The 18,485-nt window shown below is 47.1% G+C and overlaps 2 protein-coding genes across 2 annotated transcripts in view; both read left to right on the top strand.

Annotated features, from left to right (window-relative positions):
- Positions 1-4,926: 4,926 nt before the first annotated feature.
- hmgb3a (high mobility group box 3a) lies at positions 4,927-10,075 on the top strand. Its single transcript, XM_084451809.1, has 5 exons — positions 4,927-4,991; positions 7,073-7,286; positions 7,489-7,625; positions 7,977-8,151; positions 8,599-10,075. Exons 2-5 carry the CDS (start codon positions 7,131-7,133, stop codon positions 8,764-8,766), a joined length of 636 nt encoding a protein of 211 aa, XP_084307935.1. The 5' UTR covers positions 4,927-4,991; positions 7,073-7,130; the 3' UTR covers positions 8,767-10,075.
- A 3,512-nt stretch (positions 10,076-13,587) lies between these two features.
- The window catches only part of arrb2b (arrestin, beta 2b), a 29,126-nt gene continuing 24,228 nt past the window's right edge, over positions 13,588-18,485 (top strand). The window contains exon 1 of the mRNA XM_084451808.1: positions 13,588-13,767. Within this exon, the coding sequence (XP_084307934.1) occupies positions 13,745-13,767 (23 nt within the window). The 5' untranslated portion in view covers positions 13,588-13,744. The remainder of the gene's footprint in view (positions 13,768-18,485) is intronic.

Raw genomic sequence — 18,485 nt, 5'->3', positions numbered from 1 at the left:
TGTACCTACACCGCTTTGAGAAATAACGCAACAATATAGTGATTCCCTAGCCTTCCACGCCTCGTAATACCGCTCCTGTGCCGCTAGTTTGTGCCGTCTAGACTTGTACTTTGATCGGGCAAAAGCTTTGTGCCAGCCGGTACGACAGTGGCGAACTATTGGCTGAGCAACCAAAGCAAAGTCTGCAGTGCGAAAGCGAGTGTGCGTTACCGCCTGCGAGAAAGAGAGAGAGAGCGACAGGCAGGCGGCGTGCGGGATCACGTTAACGGCGCAGGGCGGATCCTCCGCGCAGCAGGCAGACAGACGGACAGATAGACAGACATCAGTGTATTAAAACCGTTATTTCCCATCATAGTGAATTTAGGTCGACAATAGGCCTACTGTGCATTCTTCTGTCTCTGATTGGTTTGAACGTGTATGCGATTGGTTTCTTCATGCCTGGAGGGTGTAATGTTTAATAGCCCTAGGATTGAAGAAGGTAATGCGAAAGAAATAAAGAAATTGATAAAACGAGCATAGACTAACAGTGACTGGCTGTTCATAATTTATTCAAGATTACCAATTGGTTTTAATGACCTTTCATTAGGCTATCTAGGACCCTCCAATTAAAAAGGTGTATTTATAGAAATGGAGAGAGTGGCCAGATTTTGACCTTCACTGGTGTTACTGGCACACATGTTCCTCTGTCTGGTACTGCTTCTCCTTCCCCTCCCGGAATGGCAATTATAGAAGAACAGTCTGTGTCTGTCTGTCTGTCTGCCTGCCTGCCTGCCTGTCTAACGTCCTGTCTGCCTGCCTGCCTGTCTAACGTTCTGTCTGCCTGCCTGGCTGTCTGTCTAACGTTCTGTCTGTCTACGTAGCGGTCTTGCTATGAGAGGTTATGCTCTATAGACTACAGATGAAGACCACGTCTGATAGATAAAACAGTTAGTATATGTATTGATTGCACCGATAATCCATAATTTAACCAATAATAAATGAACTACAAATCTGTTTAAAAAATCTGATCAAACTATGAAACATGGAGGTGTGATTTCAAATCAAATCAAACTTTATTTGTATAGTGCATTCCATACACAGAGGCAGCACAATGCGCTTTGCAGAGACCAATGGGGGGATGGACATAGATCCTACCTCAATATATTCATTTGGCTTGATGATATGAAGCAGGCTATCTTTAGACGCATCATAGATCCTAACTCCTCCCGGACTGAACAGCGCGCCCTGGTGGCCATGTCCTACACTGCACAGGGAAGACAGCAAGTCACATAGAACAGGACGGGAGAAATAGCACATCTTTGATTTTGAGGGCTGGGTTGGACGGGATGGTGCCAGCTGCTGTACCTGGCAGTCTGTGATGTAGTTATACATTTTGGGTCCGCGTTTTAAAATGCATTTCCCACAATTTCACAGGAATAACTGAATTAGACATGGTCAATTGGGTGGGAGACATGGGATTAGGGATGGATAGGCAATGGCCAGCCCGGCAGGCACCCTTCTCCCTCCCAAAAGGATTCAAGGATGTTTATGATTTGTCAAAATACAGGTACCTTGTAAAATGAAATGCTCAGGTTCTAGATCTGGCCTGAGGGAACCCTATGAAAAAAAAAGGTTCTAGATAGAACCGTAAGGGTCCAGACAGAACCCGTTTCAGCTCCATATCAGAGCACTAGATATTAGGTACTGCTCTGTAAGGTGCTGTGTGGAACCCTGAAGGGTTCTTTCTGACCTGACAGAGTTCTATCCTAGGTTCTAACCTTTTTCAGAGGGTTCTTCTTGTGTCACAAATGATTCTAGCACTTTTTTGTGTTGATTGCTACTGGACAGAACAGCTACGGGCTGCAACAGCAGCAGCTTTTGTCTAAATCTAAGTCTAAATGTACAGTATTTCAGGAGATAGAGTGGCCAGCTGGGGATCGGAAGGTCCCCGGTTCGATCCCAGCCCCCGGCAGTGTGCCAAACCAAAGTGTCCTTGAGCAAGACACTGAACTCCAAACTGCTCATGTGCGGCGTCGTGGCTCAGTAAGTAGCATTGTCGCACCACAACGAGAACATCCTGTGCCTTTCTGTGAAGAGTTTACATGTTCTCTCCGTGTTCGCAAGGGTTTCCTCCCAAGAACCCAAATATGAAAAAACATGCAGAAGAACAGTTGCTCTTCAGACCGGTCCCTGACCAGGACCTGGACTGAGCTCTTGGACTTGGTCCCCGGGCGCCACTGATGAGGCGGCCCGCTGCCCCTGGAGGAGGGCAGCTTGGACGGTAAAACGCAGAGGACAAATTCCACCGGCGACCACCTTAGTTGCATATGTGTGTTGTGTGATATGTTGCTGTACACGTGTGTAAATGTGTGTGCTGTATGGTGATTAAATATCCTTCAAGGTCCTGTAATTATGAACCCTGATCCTACCAGGATGGACCGACGGGTCCCTGTGGACCCAGAAAATAAACTATTGGGAGAAACAACCATTATAGAAACATTTTTACTTTTTACTCTCAAAACTTTATTAATTATGTAATTAATGTCATCTGGAAGAAATATTATTTTAGCGAAATTACTGTTAATTTCCATATTGTGTAAAACAAAAATATACACTTTTCTTTAAATCTACAGAAACTGGCCTCCACTGAAACCAACAAACTGTCATTCCACTCAAATCAATCAATCAATCAAAGCTTTATTTGTATAGCGCATTTCATACCCAGAGGCAACACAATGCGCTTTACAGAGAACAAGGGAGGTGGGCATACGACACCCCTACATATTCCAGAGGGAAGCAAAAAAACAGTAATCACCCGGGGGCCAGATAAGTGAGCTGTAAAAATTCTTCCCTGACCCCTCTCAACAAGGCGATCGAACAAGCTCCTGGAGTATGTTTGAAATAAGAACATTTATAAAGCAATAAATTACATTGAACTGCATTTTCAGAGTAAGAGAAGCTAAAAAACAACATAAGAGAGACATGGCAAATACTGGTGTGTGTTTGCTGTGGCCCAGGCCTAAAGCCGGAAGTGGGCTGGTGTATGTCTGTGTGTACGTGTGTGTGTGTTAACTAAGTGCTACGACATCCACAGCAGACACAGGGGTATCTATCGGACTCAGGGAGGTCTGCTGGTGACAGTGGGGCATCCACTGGACCTGGTTAGAAGATAGGAGGGAGAGAGAGAGGCACTAGGGTTAGCAGAACACAGAGCCATAAAAGCAACACGGATATTAAAACAGGCAACCTGGAGCAAGCTCCTGGAATATATTTGTCTAACGGCTAAGAACATTTATAGAGCAATAAATAACATTAAATTACATTTTCAGGGCAAGAAAGGCTAAGAGCATCAGGTCCAGGCCTAAGCCAGATGTGGACTGATGTGTGTCTGTGTGTACGTGTATGTGTGTGTGTGTGTGTTTACTAAATACTACAACATCCACAGCTGACACAGGGGTATCAATCGAACTCAGGGTGGTTTGCGGGCAACAGTGGGGCATCCACTGGACCTGGTTAGAAGATAGGAGGGAGAGAGAGAGAGGCACTAGGGGAGGCAGAAAACGGTTAGTAGCACGCTGAGCCATTGAAGCAACACAGATTACAGAACAGAACAAATGTCTGTTCCACACAAATGTCTGGCAAGTAGTAATACATTGACTTTTCCTAAGTTCATCATTGCAATTATTGTAATATACATGCAATTATTGTAAGTCGCTTTATTAGGCCTACATTTCAGTTAAATGACTGAAATGTAATATAAAATGCCCCCCCCCCCACACACACAGACACACAGTGTGTTGAATTAGGATCCATGTCAAACATTAACTTTTTTCCACCTAATGGTGGCCTAATAGGTGCTTTGACTGGGGTCAAGATAACCCCAACACATTTTAAAAAGCACTTATTGAAACAGAAAATAATTATATTAAGTCATTAGGAACAAATTGATGGACAAAGTTTTGAAAAATCGGAAATTATAGGCTAAATAAATAATGCACCTGTGCGATATGACGAGAAGTACACCTTTGGGGTAAGATAAGCGTTAAAGACGATATAAACTGTGATTCAAAATCAGTTAGAAATTATTTGCCATCTGTAAATTTATAAATAAATAAAAAATTATAAAAGTAGCTCTTTATTAGGCTACTGATTGGTGAATAGTAATCAATAGCCATCACCGAACGGAATCAAATGTTTTGTAAATTGACTTATTAATAAATTCCAACATTAGCCTATTTACTACTAGTCTAGATATTTTGGATATTCCCATCCTCAGTCACACTTGTCATACATTAAGGAAAAGACAGTTCATCAGACCGTTTCAGTCATGGTCTTACCAGCATCCTCCTCTTAAGCACCTATTGTATTGTTAGTTTGCTACTCTTGAACTTTGCCTTTAGCACTATGATTATGCTCTTAATCACTTGTTTAGAAAGGAGATGCACTTGTGAGGTCTGGTGAGTAGTAGTAGCCTACACCGAGTTCTTAAATGCAATTATTGTTAAATGCAATTATTGTACGTAATGTAGGCTAATGTAGATGGTCTTCCATTCTTTTTTGCAGATCTCTTCTCAGAGAGCGCGCCATCAACCGCGGTAGCAGTGAATCCTACGTCTTTCATTGGTGCGCTAGGAGCTCCGGCTGGTAGTACGCACTCCAGCCTACACATACGCTTTACGCACGGTGACTCCACATGCCCATACTGTACAACGCAGACCTATGAACCTCTCTCTAATACTGTAAAAGTTCTCTCAGCGGCTCTTTTTCAAAGGGGTGTGTGTGACGAAGCCCACGGCTCGACCAGTAGCGGCGCGGAGATCCGGAGCGTGCGTAATGCTCCGCCCAATCAGCGCGAGTGGAGGCTGTTTTGAACCGCGAGGGCGACCAGCCAATCAGGCCGTTCTCGTATTGAGCTAGCGCGAGGCTGTGTGCACTGGCAGGGGGAGAGAGAAGGCGAGGAGAGACGAGCGACACTGACTGGAGGATTTGGAAGGCTCGCTTCAACAACACAGGTACGTCCAAGTGTCCGGGGCTATGCTATTCATATGTAATAAGTGTTTGTGAGAGAAAAAATACGTTTCCTATTAGAACATGTTATAATGAGTAATTGTTTTCACTGAATTATTTATTTTCAGTGTTTTAAGGTAATTACAGTTATTTTTCAGTGTTTGGGTGTTATAAAATGTTAAATAGAGTTTATGTGTGTTTATAGATCATTAATAGTATAGGTAGATAGGGTTTCTTGTCTTTTCATTGAATCAGTGTGTCATATTTTACATTAATTCACAAAAATCTGTGGAAAATGATATCATCCGTTTTATTTCATTTCCAATGCCATTTTTCATAAAGGGAATTAGTTCTGAAATTGTGTCTCACTGACTGTTGTGTTTTTTTCCTGATGTTGGAGTGAAATGAAAACTTATTAAAGTGTAATTTTGAGCCCTGTATTCCTCGCACGCATCTCTGCCGTGTGTAACACTGTGAATATGGCTGGTTGTGCCCTGTCTACAAGTAACACTGTCCTTCCAATGCAAACCGATCTCGATGTCATCTCGGAATTGACACATTGTTGTTCTGGAGAAACGTTCGGTTTCCACTCAATGTTATTATCTCTATTCGACTGTGTAAAGAAAAATTGAATGTCATCGTCGAAAATGTGTTTTTGACATTTCTCCCCTCCCCAGTCAAATGCTCGCTCTCGCCGTGCATTAAAATGGCTGGCGATTTAAACCATTGACGAGGAGCTGCTCTCACACATCCAAGGGACGAGAGAATTTTTGAGAAAAATATATTTTCCCTGTCACCCAAAAATACCGCTTATTTTCGTTTCCGCGTTATATCGTTTATCTCTATCTTTCTGTTTCAAAGAAATTTTCATTTAGCCATTTTTTGCCTTTTCGCAACTTCTCACTCTCGCCAGGATGAGTCGTATTAGAAATGGCTGGCGCACTGTCTTTGTTACCAGCAGCACTGCACCAAGCGACAGCGCGAGGTATAACTTCGGAAAACTGTGAAATGTCTAAAAATACGCAATGACAGCGACTAAAATACCAGGGGAATATAAAGCACAATCTTCGTTTTATCTGACGATGTGTTTTTGTTTTTATTTTACCGTCAGATTAGGTCTTGGGAGCTCTCGGAACCGGAGGGGGTGTGTACCGCTTTGTTACACAGGCTACCCATAAGCCTTCACCTCGCTCGTTGTACAGAAGCCATTTTAGTCAATGGGAGCCTGAAGAACAGCAACCCTACCCCGCACTACACAGCCAGTACTACCAATACTATGTGCATGTAACTGGGACTCAAAGCTACTATACGGAGCGGCGATTAAAAAACAGAAAAATGAACAACATTTATGGAAAAATAAGAACGATGAAGGCAAGAAGGTCGAAAATAAACAGCAGTTTCTCTCATGAGGACGCATTTCACAAAATGGAAGATGAATAATTCGCGTTGATGACCTCTCTGTTTTTCCCCATTGCTTTCTATGTACTATCGCTACATTACTACTCACACTGTCCGCTCGCTATATTAAGAGGAGCCAGAGTTCGCGGTGCGTTAGAATAAAGTTTAAGGGGCGGTAAAATAAATAAATAAATAAAATTAAATACAATTCTCTACTGACAGATGGGCGGTGGCGATGAAAGAATATGGCGGGGGTGTCTTTATTAGGGGAAGATTTTAATGGGGGGGGAGTGAATTTTATATTAGAAATAGGCTAGTTGATTAAGGCAAATCCAACGTTTTCATAACATGTTTTATAATGGAATCATATTCAAAATAATTAAATCATCTTTAATTAATGAATTAATAAATAATTAATTCATAAATAAATAAACATTTTTTCTAAAGTATTTGTTTTCTACGTTTGATCCTAAAAATGTCTAATTAAATGGAAACAGTGACCTAATTTGATTGCTCCACCCAATTTGATCATGAGGGCTGAGGTGATTCAAATATGAATGTCTGAATGTAGGCTATACGCATTCACAGACACTACTACAGTCACACATTCACAGACACCACTACAGTCTCTCGTCACCAAAACACTATTTTCACCTTTCAGTCATGTTTTGTCTTCCCTCCCCCCTAGATTCTGACTCAATCCGAGAAGTCTATTGATTGTCGTGACCCCCGCAAGACCCTGCACCATGAACAGAGTGGCCAAGGACCCACGGAAGCCAAAGGGCAAGATGTCCGCCTACGCCTACTTCGTCCAGACCTGCCGCGAGGAGCACAAGAAGAAGAGTCCCGAGATCCCGGTTAACTTCTCAGAGTTCTCCAAGAAGTGCTCCGGCAGGTGGAAGGTGAGGTGACCCGAAACAAACAACCTTTCTTTCCCCCAAGGTTTACCTCAGCCTTAGATGAAAAGGCACAATATTCTTAGTTGGGAAAACAGTTGCTGAACTTCACTGACCACCCAGAGGTTTGAGGGTGTTTGTTTTGAACTCCCAGACCATGTCAGGTGAGGAGTCAGACGTTTTCAGTGCATTTGTTTTGTTTCTCCAGACGATGTCTGGTAAGGAGAAGGGGAAGTTCGAGGACATGGCCAAGCAGGACAAAGTGCGCTACGATGCAGAGATGATGCAATACATGCCCGGCAAGAAGGGCAAGAAGAAGGACCCCAACGCACCCAAGAGACCCCCGTATGTATAGACAACAAACACACACACTCACCATATTCTCTGTTTCACACTCACAGAAACATAAGAACTACTGCTGACGCAACTCACACACACATTCTCTCACACTTTCACTGACTCACTCTTTCAGCCTTACTTAGTACAGCCCCAGGCAGTCTAGTACGCAGTGACAATGTTGCGCGATCACAAAACGCGATCATCATCCTCTTGGTCAGTGATTCACCACGGCGGGCACGATGCATGCACGAGACATTCTTTTCACTCGAGAGAAGGCCGCGGAACTCACGGGACATGCCCTCAACCCAAAATAAACACAGCTCTCTCTCTTTCCTTCGCCCCCCCACCACCCTGTAGCTCCGGTTTCTTCATCTTCTGCGCAGACCATCGGCCAAAGATCAAGGCCCAGCACCCCGGCCTGGGCATCGGTGACGTGGCCAAGAAACTGGGCGAGATGTGGAACAACCTAACAGACGCTACCAAGCAGCCCTACCTGCAGAAGGCCAACAAGCTCAAGGACAAGTACCAGAAGGTAAACAACACTAGTCAGGAAGTAGTAAGCTGTAGCACTAAGACAGTAATAGAGGGATATTATGTTTAGGTAATGAAGTATGCATTTGGTATTGACATCGTTGTTCATAGAAGTAAATGGATCTCGAATCAATTGCTTTGGCTATTGATTAAGTATTAAGAGTAATTAATGTGTAATTGCTCTTGGTAAATGTTAAAAATCAATCTAATTTAATAATTGCTCTTAATACTTAATACTAAATGAGAGTAAATAATAAATTAATTACTTAATTATGAGTAATTAATGACTAATTGCATCATAGGAAGTATGCCTGGTAAGGAAGTGTACTTTTGAAACTCACACTTCCTCTCTCCCTTCCTCTCTCTCTCCCTCTCTCCCTTCCTCTCTCTCTCACTCTCTCCCTTACTCTCTCTCTCACTCTCTCTCTCTCTCTCTCCATCTCCCTAGGATGTGGCAGACTACAAGTCAAAGGGGAAGGTGAGTGGGCCCGTCAGCGTGCCCATGGCGCCCAAACCCGTGATGAAGAACAACAACATGGACGACGACGACGACGATGATGACGACGAGGAAGATGACGACGAGGAAGACGATGATGATGAGGAGGATGACGAATGAACAGGCCGTTTCCTGTGTGTTTTAAAGGTTGCGGATCACGATGATGATGATTATTATTGTTAATATTATTATTATTATTATTATTATTATTGATGCATTTTCTTTCCAGTTGAAATGCAGCAGGGTTGAGGGAAACACTTGTTTTATGTTGCTTTCTATCTTTCTTTGCTCAGCTCTCTTTGTCGATGTTGTTGACGAACTCCGAACGTTCTCTAGGTAAACAACCGGTTAACAGTGACAAAAAGGTCAAAGTTGAAAGACTGCTAGAGAACTCGAAGTTGAAGCCCGCCCCAACCACCGCCACCTCCACTTGGTGTGTGTGTGTGTGTGTGTGTGTATATGTGTGTGCGCGACGCATCTCACCAGCAGTGTCCAGTGTCTTCCCAACGCCCTTCCAGCATTCTCTCACTGGTTGTAGAACAGGCAGCATTTAAAAAAAAAAAGTGGTAGCATAACGGTCAAAAAAAAATATAAACACTTTTTGGTTTTATATAAAAAGAATGTGCAAGGTGGTGTGTGTGTGTGCGTGCGTGTGTTTATTGTACATGTTTGACTTAGAATAGTCTTTTTTTCCTTGTTTTTGATTATTTCATCAAGCCCCTTCTGTTGTTTTGATTGCACATATCTAGGGGTTGTAGTTGAGCTGTGTGTGTGTGTGTGTGTTTGTGTCTGTGTGTGTGTGTGCGTGTGTGTGTGTGTTGGTTGTCCGCTGGTGCTGCAGGGTGTATAACTAGCTAACCACACAGTCACTACAGCTCCAAGTAAACTGTCATTGGCTCAGACCACATCTGAATACTCTATTAATCCATTCTTTACTGCTCCGCGGCCTCTTCCTTGAGGTAATCTCTAATCTAAAACGACATGGATGGGTGACAGCATGTGGTGATTCGACACAGCTATCCCTACGCCGTCTGTATCAGATCAGTGATCTCTCAAAGGGAGGAAGGGAGCAATGAAGGATGCATCCTGACTGAAATGGGGCCTTGTCATGTGCCCCAACTCACATACAGTGACACTACGACCTCCACCTCCTCCAAGCTTCCGTGTGTTCTCGGTGGTGAAAGACAGCTGTACAGGAGCTTGTTCAACCAGTGGGTTGTTATATGGTGAATAGACACTTTTAATTTCCCTTCATTTGGCTAACTGCATTTTTAAATATTAACCGTGCGTTGTATTAAGACCTTGTTGAAACGATCGTGTGAGATGAACCCGCGCCTGGCCGTCGACGGTAAATCTGTAACTATCTGTATAATCTGAAGATTTTTTTTTGTATGTTTAGGAAGCTATGTTTGCAATTAAAAGTATGACATTTTTACATGGTGGTAATTTTTCATTTCACTCCTGGGGACCCATCGATTTCCACGTGTAGCCTAGGTTACGTCCCATCACAGGTGAGACCGCGGCGGTACATCTAGATCAGCTGTGAAGGTACTTGGGGCGTGTCTCAACAGTGTGATGTGGTTTCCTCCACCTGCACAGACACTGTTGAAGTAGACTGCTGGAATCAATTAGACCATTTTGATATGAGTTGAAATTTTAATTTTAAAATAAAACACGGTTTACATCAAGAGTGCCTCCTGTCTACGACGTTAATGAAAGTGGCAGAGTCAAGTACGTCACGATGTAAGAAGTTCAACGGCCGATTAGCTCTTGAGCGATACTCAACCCTCAATGCTCCTGTAAGTCACTCTGAACTAACTCAAATGTAAATATACACATCATGTGACTTGTTATCTTTCCAATGAGGATTCTCATCCTCAATCCTCCCTCTTCAGAATCTGTTTTATTGCCAGGTAGTTTTTACACAGACTGGGAATGAGCTCTGGTCAGGTGGTACAATAACACTGATGTAGACGACATTAGACAGGGTGCAAGGACAAGATGTGCCAGTGCAAACTAGAAATGGTGCTCAGAGAGCACTGACCTCCGCCCCTGAATGCATTTTGTGGCTCTGTGCGCGTCAAAATTGAATGGGTTCTAAATTGGCCCACGCTACACCCCTCCACGGAGTTTCATGAAAAGCTGTGTGGTAGTTTTTGTGTAATCATAGTCCAGAAATGAATGGGGGTGAATGGCCGGCCTGGCTGTGTTTCAGCGGCCTGTGGACCCGACCTGTGAATCGGATCCACTACAAAATTGAAGGGGTTGTAATTTGGCCCATGCTACACCCCTCCACCGAGTTTCATGAAAGTTAGTCAGGTAGTTTTAGTGTAATCCTGGTTCAAAAAATGAATGGAGGTGAATGGGCGGCCCATGGACCCGACCCGCGCTTCGGATCTGCACCAGAATGGCTTCTAGGTTGGACGGATGCTACACCCTTCCACAGAGTTTTGTGAAAAGCGGTTCAGTAGATTTCGCTGCTAACAGACAAACACGCACAAACGCCACCGAAAACAAACGACCCGCGCTGAGAGAAGGAATAGTGTGGAAAAAAAACGTTACATGTTACTGGAAAAAGTAATCTGATTACAGTAATCCGTTACTTTGTAATGAGTTACTCCCAACACTGGTGTTTACACAGTATGTGTACAGAGTGGTAATGTGTGTGCAATGTTTTACCATACAGTGCGTGTGCCGTTGTGATGTGTGTGTGCAGTGCGAGCCTATGTACAGTACCATCAGCAGACATGTGAAAATAGTGCAAAAGGGACAGGGGGGGGTCAGAGGGGGGAGAGTCGGGGGTGGGGGGGTGTGAGGGGGGGGAAGGTCAGGGGGGGTGAGAGGGGGGAGAGTCGGGGGGTGAGAGGGGGGAGAGTTGGGGGTGGGGGTGTGTGAGAGGGGGGGAGAGTCAGGGGGGGGGTGAGAGGGGGGAGAGTCGGGGGGTGAGAGGGGGGAGAGTCGGGGGGAGGAGGGTGGAGAGTCAGGGGGAGGGGGGTGAGAGGGGTGAGAGTCGGGGGTGGGGGGGTATGAGAGGGGGGAGAGTCGGGGGGGGTGAGAGTGGTGAGAGTCGGGGGTGGGGGGGTGTGAGAGGGGGGAGAGTCGGGGGGGGTGAGAAGGGGGAGAGTCAGGGGGGGGGGGGTGAGAGGGGGGAGAGTCAGGGGGGGGGGTGAGAGGGGGGAGAGTCAGAGGGGGACACAAGCCTCATTCCTGAAGCTAGGCGGCAGTCGGGAATCCAACCTCCTTCCAACCCTCTGTATAAGAGGCCCATGACTTCCCAGACTGACTTGAATGAAACTGAAAGGACTCAACTAACCCATTGATGACAACACTGCCTTCTCCCTGGCCCCCAGCTAGACCTCCTCCACACGCACAAGTGTCCCTGCAGGGGGGCCCTTAGGGCCATTGTTGGCTGTGTTTACGAAAATAGTAGTGATAGGGGGCGTGTGTGTGCGTGCGTGCGTGCGTGTGTGTCAGAGGGGTGGCTGGGGGCTAAGGCATGGGGGTATTTAATATAATTAGGGGATAACGGTTCTCTAATCGCCATCTCTTTTTATACCTCACTCACACACAAACACACACACACATTACACACTTCAACTCATCGCCAACAATGTGTGTGATTTTTAAAACAGACGCAAGCTATTAGGTTTGTTGTTATTGTTTTGTTTTTCCTTGGAAAGTAACCGTTCTCGAGGAACATCTGCGGTCACATCTGGATTCCGTGCTATACATAGTTATACCGCTAGGTGGCGATACATGACTGGACCTGCAGGCACATACCACCGTGTAAGTCTACGCATAGCATACCGCAGCCTACAGTTGTAAATCACTGGGTCTGTGACTAACAACTATGTGATGACTACAGAAACTGTTGTGAATTGTGGCCGGTGACACACATCTGCCCGGTATAGCCAGGAGAAGGGCCCGGATTGGGAATGAAAAGTCTTTGACTGTGAAATGGTTCTTTGGCTGCAAACAGTAAAACACAAAAAGCATTCATTTCGTGAGTGAGAGCAAAGATGAAAGATATTTAGACATTTGCTCAGCTGCCCCCCCCCCCCCCCCCCCCCCGCCTTTGGAATGTCCTCCCAGACAATCTGAGGGCACCACGGACTAGGGTTCTTTTAAGACTGGACTAGGGTTCTTTTAAGACTAGACTAGGGTTCTTTTAAGACTGGACTAGGGTTCTTTTAAAACTGGACTAGGGTTCTTTTAAAACTGGACTAGGGTTCTTTTAAGACTGGACTAGGGTTCTTTTAAGACTGATAGATATATTAGGTTAATTAGTGTCTCTGTTATTATTCTGCTTGTTTGTTTTCTTAATGACGTTGGGATTGTTTCAGCACTTTGAGATTGTCTCACAATGAAAAGCCCTTTATGAATAAAATGATTTATTATATTTTTTAGAAGCCTAGATAAAATGTAGCCTACGCCTAATTTATATTTCGTTCACTAGTAGCATATAACTAGTTTATTACCATAGGCTATTATGAGCAGAGGTATTTTCCAGTGAGTGGATGTGAATTGCCGGGCCTATAGCTGTCGTGCATTTCAGGTCTATACAACCCTGCACACGTAGCCTATTCTGGGCTCAACGTGTGTAGCCTAGCCTATGTCTTTTATTCCGAAATTCACAAGTAACGGGGCAGTAGGAAATCGTGATTGGCAACGAAGGGGAAATGCGTAAAAGCGCACTCGACTGAGCGATTTGTTTTCCTGGTTTTCTGTTACAAAGAACCACACCCTCTTCCTTAAAAAGACCTTTAATTGGCGGCCCCGAGCGCGAGGCGGGCCTACCCCCACTGCCTGTCCGCCGATGCGCGCCCTGTCGGAGGCAGGGATTGGCGGGGAGAGACGTCAGTCACGGGGAAAAGGCGTGGCCCGGCGGTTCGCTGTCAAGTGAGGTTCGGGCGAGAGCTCTCGGTTTGAAGAGCTGCGGAAACGAGGGCAACTCTCTGAAGGAGCGAGAGGTGGAAGCTTCTGACCCGAACCAGAGAGGGAGCGAGAGAGGAAGAGAGGAAAAAAGCCGCAGTTCTAAATATCTGCCTGGTTCCAGACGAGATTTTCCGTTAGACACTGAAACAGAAGGCCTACAGAGATGGGCGACAAGGCGGGGACAAGGTGAGAGATAGTCCTTTTTTTGCGGTTATGCTTTTTGTTATTGCATGGTGATATGAAAAGGACGTGTAGGCGATACATTGTAGCGAGCAGCGGGCGGAGGAGAGGGGCTATTAGGGGGCTGAGTTGAGAGTGGAGAGAGGGATTTGACTCAGAAAGAGGGGAAAGATTTGCGGGAGCGACCCTATACTGTCACAAGTCTGATATTTACGCCAACAACCTTTAGCCTGCACGCAGTCGGTAACCCGTGAATGCAAAGCTGTGTTGTCAGTGCGTGTTTGTGCTGTCAGAATCGCGAAGGGTGGGGTTGGGGAGAGCCGGAGCTCTTGAACTCCTACCAATATCTGGCCCACATCATGAATTTAAATTCATCTGGCCAGCAAATATGTGTACAGTCGCTGTGACGATTGACTTGTTTGGCAGCGGCCAGCGACTCCCAGCCTAATCCTTTCATCACCAAGGCCACAGACTCTTGGGTGGGAAATAAGTCGACTTCCTCCCTCAAAAGGACAAGTAAAGAAGAGGTGCTGTCGCTGAAACGTCTCCCCAGCGCGGTCTCTGCGCGCATGCATGTCTACTAAAAAAGCGGATTGACTTATTCTGCGCTTCAGCATCACGGTATGACACCCCCGGCGGTGACGTGGGTTTGACGTATGGTTCAGTGGGGTTCATTCTAATGCACGCGCACGTGTGTGGACCGACCGACACCGGGGAGTTGATGATGGAGAGAGACAGCATCATCCGTAGGCTACCGAATGTCATCCGCTCTACAGCCGGACAGGTTGTCGCGGTGTTAGGAAGAATATTAGCACTGTCTCTCAGTTGTGTCTTGGACTAATAACCCAAATAATTGTTCCACGACGGGGTTCCCGTTTCCACTGTTCGCTGCTGGAAAATGTCGGTTTTGTTGAGCGATGTTGTTCTTATGTGTAGGCCGAATGTGTTATTATTCTGTAACCGACCGTAACACGTCACAACCCGCAGCAGAACTGGAACTCGCTGTAGATTGATTCCGCAGGTCGTGAGAGCTCGAGGCGGGAACGTGTAGGTGTCTGTCATCCGGTGCTCTGTGCACTCGCATTAGTAGCCTCCAGTCCAGGGAGGACTGCAGCCTAAACCGCTTTTCAGCTCATCCTCTGACCGTCCCTCTCTCCACCAGCGGTTCTAGCTAGTTTTACCTGGGGGTGGCAGGGGTTCCCGCTATCCCGTGTTATCCCCCCCCATACAAATACAGCGGCAACCCCCTAGAACCGTTTTCATCATCATCATCATCATCATCATCATCATCATCATCGCTCTCTCTCTCTCTCTTTCTCTCTGGCATGATCAGAATGATGATTGTCAGTGTGGTGGTAATAAATGTCTTGTAATATCCCTGCCAGACAGTTGTCCATTTTCAGTGGTTAGACACATTTGCCTCTGTGTGTGTGTGTGTGTGTGTGTGAGAGAGAGTGAGTGTGTGTGTGTGTGTGTGTGTGCGTGTGTGTATGTATGTGTGAGTTAGAGAGTGTGTATGTAAGTGTGCGTGAGAGAGAGACTATGTGTGTGTGAGAGTTAGAAAGAGAGAGTGTGTGTGAGTGTGTCACACAAAATCCTCGTCTTGATGAGTCACAGTGTGAGTGAGTTGATTTCATGTTTTAATCACAGTTCCCCTTGAGGGGGGAGGGATGGAGGGAGAGAGGGAGGGAGGGAGAGAGGGATGGAGGGAGGGAGAGAGGGATGGAGGGAGGGAGGGATGGAGGGAAAGAAGACAGGTCCGAAGGACAGACTGACAGATATGGGACGGCTGCTGGTCGATGTGACCGTGAAGACTGCTGATATTAGCGCTTCAGGAGAGAGACTGAGGGAGGGATGGAGAGATGGAGAGACTGAGGGAGAGATGGAGAGACTGAGGGAGGGATGAGAGAGAGAGAGGGAGAGTCTGAGGGAGGGATGGAGAGATAGAGAGAGAGGTTGAGGGAGGGATGGAGAAAGAGAGAGATTGAGGGAGGGATGGAGAGAGATTGAGGGAGGGATGGAGAGATAGAGAGAGAGGTTGAGGGAGGGATGGAGAGAGAGAGCTTGAGGGAGGGATGGAGAGAGATTGAGGGAGGGATAGAGAGAGAGATTGAGGGAGGGATGGAGAGAGAGAGGGAGAGGTTGAAGGAGGGATGATAGATAGAGAGAGAGATTGAGGGAGGGATGGAGAGAGAGAGGGAGAGGTTGAGGGAGGGATGGAGAGATAGGGAGAGGACAGAGGGACAGACAGAGACGGCATGGTGAAGAAAAGACAAATTGAAGAGATGTTCCCTAAAACCATGTCTGGCACTCTCGCCTAGCACACACACACAGACACACGCACACAGACACACGCACACACACACACACACACACACACACACACACACACACACACACACACACACACACACACACACATACACGCTCTATCCTGCTGTTCCCCTGCTCCCTGCCTGGGTTTAGGGGACACTTCTCTGGTCCCTGTACTCCTCCCCCTCTCCTCTCCTCCTCCACTCCCCCTCTTCCCTCTCCTCCTCCACTCCTCACCCTCTCCCTCCACTCCTCCTCCCCCTCTCCTCTCCTCCACTCCTCCTCCACTCCTCACCCTCTCCTCCTCTCCTCCACCTCCTCCTCCACTCCTCCTCCACTCCTCACCCTCTCCTCCTCTCCTCCACTCCTCCTCCCCCTCTCCTCTCCTCCACTCCTCACCCTCTCCTCCTCTCCTCCTCTCCTCCACTCCTCCTCCCCCTCTCCTCTCCTCTCCTCCACTCCTCACCCTCTCCTCCTCTCCTCCTCCCCTCTCCTCTCCTCTCCTCCTCCACTCCTCACCCTCTCCTCCTCTCCTCCTCTCCTCCTCCCCCTCTCCTCTCCTCCTCCACTCCTCCCCCTCTCCTCCTCTCCTCCTCCCCCTCTCCTCTCCTCCACTCCTCCTCCTCTCCTCCACTCCTCACCCTCTCCTCCTCTCCTCCATACCTCCTCTCCTCCACTCCTCCCCCCTCTCCCCCCTCTCCTCTCCTCCTCCACTCCTCACCCTCTCCTCCTCTCCTCCTCCCCTCTCCTCTCCTCCACTCCTCCTCCTCTCCTCCACTCCTCACCCTCTCCTCCTCTCCTCCACTTCTCCTCCCACTCTCCTCTCCTCCACTCCTCCCCCTCTCCTCCTCTCCTCCCCCTCCTCCTCCTCCTCCCCCTCTTCCTCCTCTCCCCCTCCTCGTCCTCATGGATGACATCTGGAAGTGATGAAGGATGGAACATGTAAAAAGCTCAGCGATTGAACGAGGGAGGAGATGGAGGTAGAGGAGGGGTTCAGAGGGAGGGAGAGAGAGAGAGAGAGAGAGAGAGGGAGAGGGAGAGAGAGAGGAAGACGAAGGGAGGACAGACAGACTAGCCCAGACCAGGAGAGCAGACTAGTAGACTACCACTCTCACTGCCCTGTTACTGGTTCCAAATGGATCGTGTGTGTGTGTGTGCGTGTGTGTGCGCGCACGCGTGTCTCAAAATCCTCCGTTTCTCTCGTTTCGTCCTCTGCACCCATCGCACTCATCACTCACTTTCCTCTCTCTCTCCCCTCCCTCTCTCTCTCCCCTCTCTCTCTCTCTCTCCCTCTCTCCTTCTCTCTTCTCCTCCCATGATGCTCCACTCCACCCCTCTCCTCTCCTCACCTGGGTTACTTAGGGATTAACAGTGGGGATTAGAGCTCTATACCTTTATTTAATTGTTCTGGCAAATCCCTGTCCACACACCACACACACACACACACACACACACACAGGCATACACTAATCCTGATGAATGCAGGACTGATCGGAGAAATGGGTCAGGATGTGTGTGTGTGCTCTTGTTTGCTGACCTCTGGTGATTGTTTGAGTTTAGCCTCACCCCTTCTGTGTCTCCGCTCTCTCCCTCCGTCACTTTCTATCCCTCTCTCAATTTCTCTGTCCCTCTCTCCATCTCTCTCTCCGTCTCTTTCCATCTCTCTCTCTCTCTCTCTCTCTCTCTCTCTCTCTCTCTAGGGTAGAGTGTGAAATGTGACATTGGACTCTAAATGAAAGTTGTGCTCCTGGGCAGACCGAGCTCAACAGCCTGCACAGAGAGAGAGAGAGAGAGAGAGGGAGAGAGGGAGGGGGGGGGGGGCAGAGAAAAACAATCTCTCTCCTACTTCTGCCCTTGGTGATGCAATTTAAATTTGACTCTCTCTCTCTCTCTCTCTCTCTCTCTCTCTGTGTTCAGATGGCCCTCAGGTGTAAAGTGAGCGTTAGGGAGATGTGTGAACGTTATCACTCACAACCCACAGCGCAGAGCTAGGTCACGGTCACACACACACACACATATGCAGGCACCCACATACCCACACACACACATACTAGCACGCACACACACTTAACTAGACACATGCACGCAAACATACCCACACACACACTGGCACACATAGGCACGCACGTACCCACAAACACACACATCGGCGTGCACACACAGACACACACACAGTCTCTCTGATGTGGTTGTGTGTAGATTCTCTACATTCTCTCCCTCGGTGGCTCTAACAGCTGATCAGAACCAGTCTCTCCCTCTATCCCTCTCTCTCTCTCTCTCTCTCTCTCTCTCTCTCTCTCTATCCCTCTCTCTCTCTATCCCTCTCTCTCTCTCTATCCCCCTCTCTCCATCTACCTCTCTCTCTCCCTCTCTCTCTCCCTTTATCCCTCATCCATCTCTCTCCATCTATC

The sequence above is a fragment of the Borostomias antarcticus genome (assembly GCF_949987555.1).
Source record: "Borostomias antarcticus genome assembly, chromosome: 17".
Classification (NCBI taxonomy): domain Eukaryota; kingdom Metazoa; phylum Chordata; class Actinopteri; order Stomiiformes; family Stomiidae; genus Borostomias; species Borostomias antarcticus.
This window is presented reverse-complemented; position numbering and strand designations above follow the sequence as displayed.